The 1,203-nt window shown below is 34.2% G+C and overlaps 1 protein-coding gene across 1 annotated transcript in view; it reads left to right on the top strand.

Moving 5' to 3' along the window:
- Positions 1-1,028, top strand: part of LOC107595151 (phosphatidylinositol 3,4,5-trisphosphate-dependent Rac exchanger 2 protein-like) — a gene marked incomplete at its 3' end in the record, with an annotated part of 43,960 nt that extends 42,932 nt beyond the window's left edge. The window contains exon 5 of the mRNA XM_016285489.1: positions 927-1,028. Coding sequence (XP_016140975.1) covers positions 927-1,028 — 102 coding nt within the window. The remainder of the gene's footprint in view (positions 1-926) is intronic.
- Between the last annotated feature and the right edge of the window lie 175 nt (positions 1,029-1,203).

Raw genomic sequence — 1,203 nt, forward strand, 5'->3', positions numbered from 1 at the left:
AAGAAAACAAAAATAATGACTTTATTCAACAATTTCTTCTCTTCTCTCCATTTTATTTTATTTAATTTTATTTATTTGCGTTAAAACACATGAATAAAGATGTATTTGTTGGACACATTTCCTGTTCCTGTCCCTGGACGGATAGCTCATTAATGGGTATTGTTAATGGGCAGGACCGGGTCAAGGTCAGGTCTAACACTGAGGGCCTGGTGGCACGTGTTTGTAATACTATATCTTATGACCTCCTGTGAGTCCGACACAAATTCATTTCCTCTGGCTGAGCTGACAGGAGTGTCCTTCAACGCTCTGTCTTTGTAATGTAATGCAAGCAAGCACTGACCCTTCTATAACACTAAAATGCATACATACATTAGAAGACAAGCTGCACACTCACATTTTTGAAGCTTTATGTTGTGGATTTGCTTTAGAAATATAGAAACGTGTATGTTTTGACATTTATTCCAGTGCAACTAATTGATCTATAGATGTCTCTTGTAAGTGCATTAGTGTAAATGTTTTTTTCTTCATTTTATTAGGGTAATTTATTTGACATTTTATTTGTTGTATTAAAAGCTCTTTATGCTCTTAATGTTTGTTTGCTGTATTTTTGAAATTAAGATAAATTAATGTGTTAATATAAAAACAGAAATATAACCACTGGTGTTCTTGACAGGATAATGTTGGTAACCTATACAGTAGGATTGCGAGCACTTTTAGATTTACTGCTTCCTAAGTCTTTGAACTCACGCTGTGGTGGCTATACGGCTGTGACTGAATTTGATTTAATGGCAATTTTATAGCCATGACCTTGGGGGAAACATGTCACCCCTCTGAGACTCAAATGCAAGTACAGTATATAGTGTTATAAACGACTGCACAGAGGATTTTGATTTTTTCTTACTAGTTTTGCTTGTTTATCTCTTAAGAACTGCATGTTGCTGGGCGGCAGGAAGAACACAGAGGTTCCTTTGGAGGGCTACTTGGTTGCACCCATCCAGAGGATCTGTAAATATCCATTACTCCTGAGAGTGAGTACAGTACAAATTATAACTATATCAACTATAGACAGTTCAAACTACATTGTAACATGACCTCATCATTTTGCATGAGTGATAATTACTGGAAATAATTAGTAATGAAATGATCTTTGGAAATTATTTATATATATATTTTTAAGTAAATTATTATTGTAATAATTTTTTT

Source organism: Sinocyclocheilus grahami, unplaced genomic scaffold, assembly GCF_001515645.1.
Source record: "Sinocyclocheilus grahami isolate Dianchi unplaced genomic scaffold, SAMN03320097.WGS_v1.1 scaffold197.1, whole genome shotgun sequence".
Taxonomy (NCBI): Eukaryota; Metazoa; Chordata; class Actinopteri; order Cypriniformes; family Cyprinidae; genus Sinocyclocheilus; species Sinocyclocheilus grahami.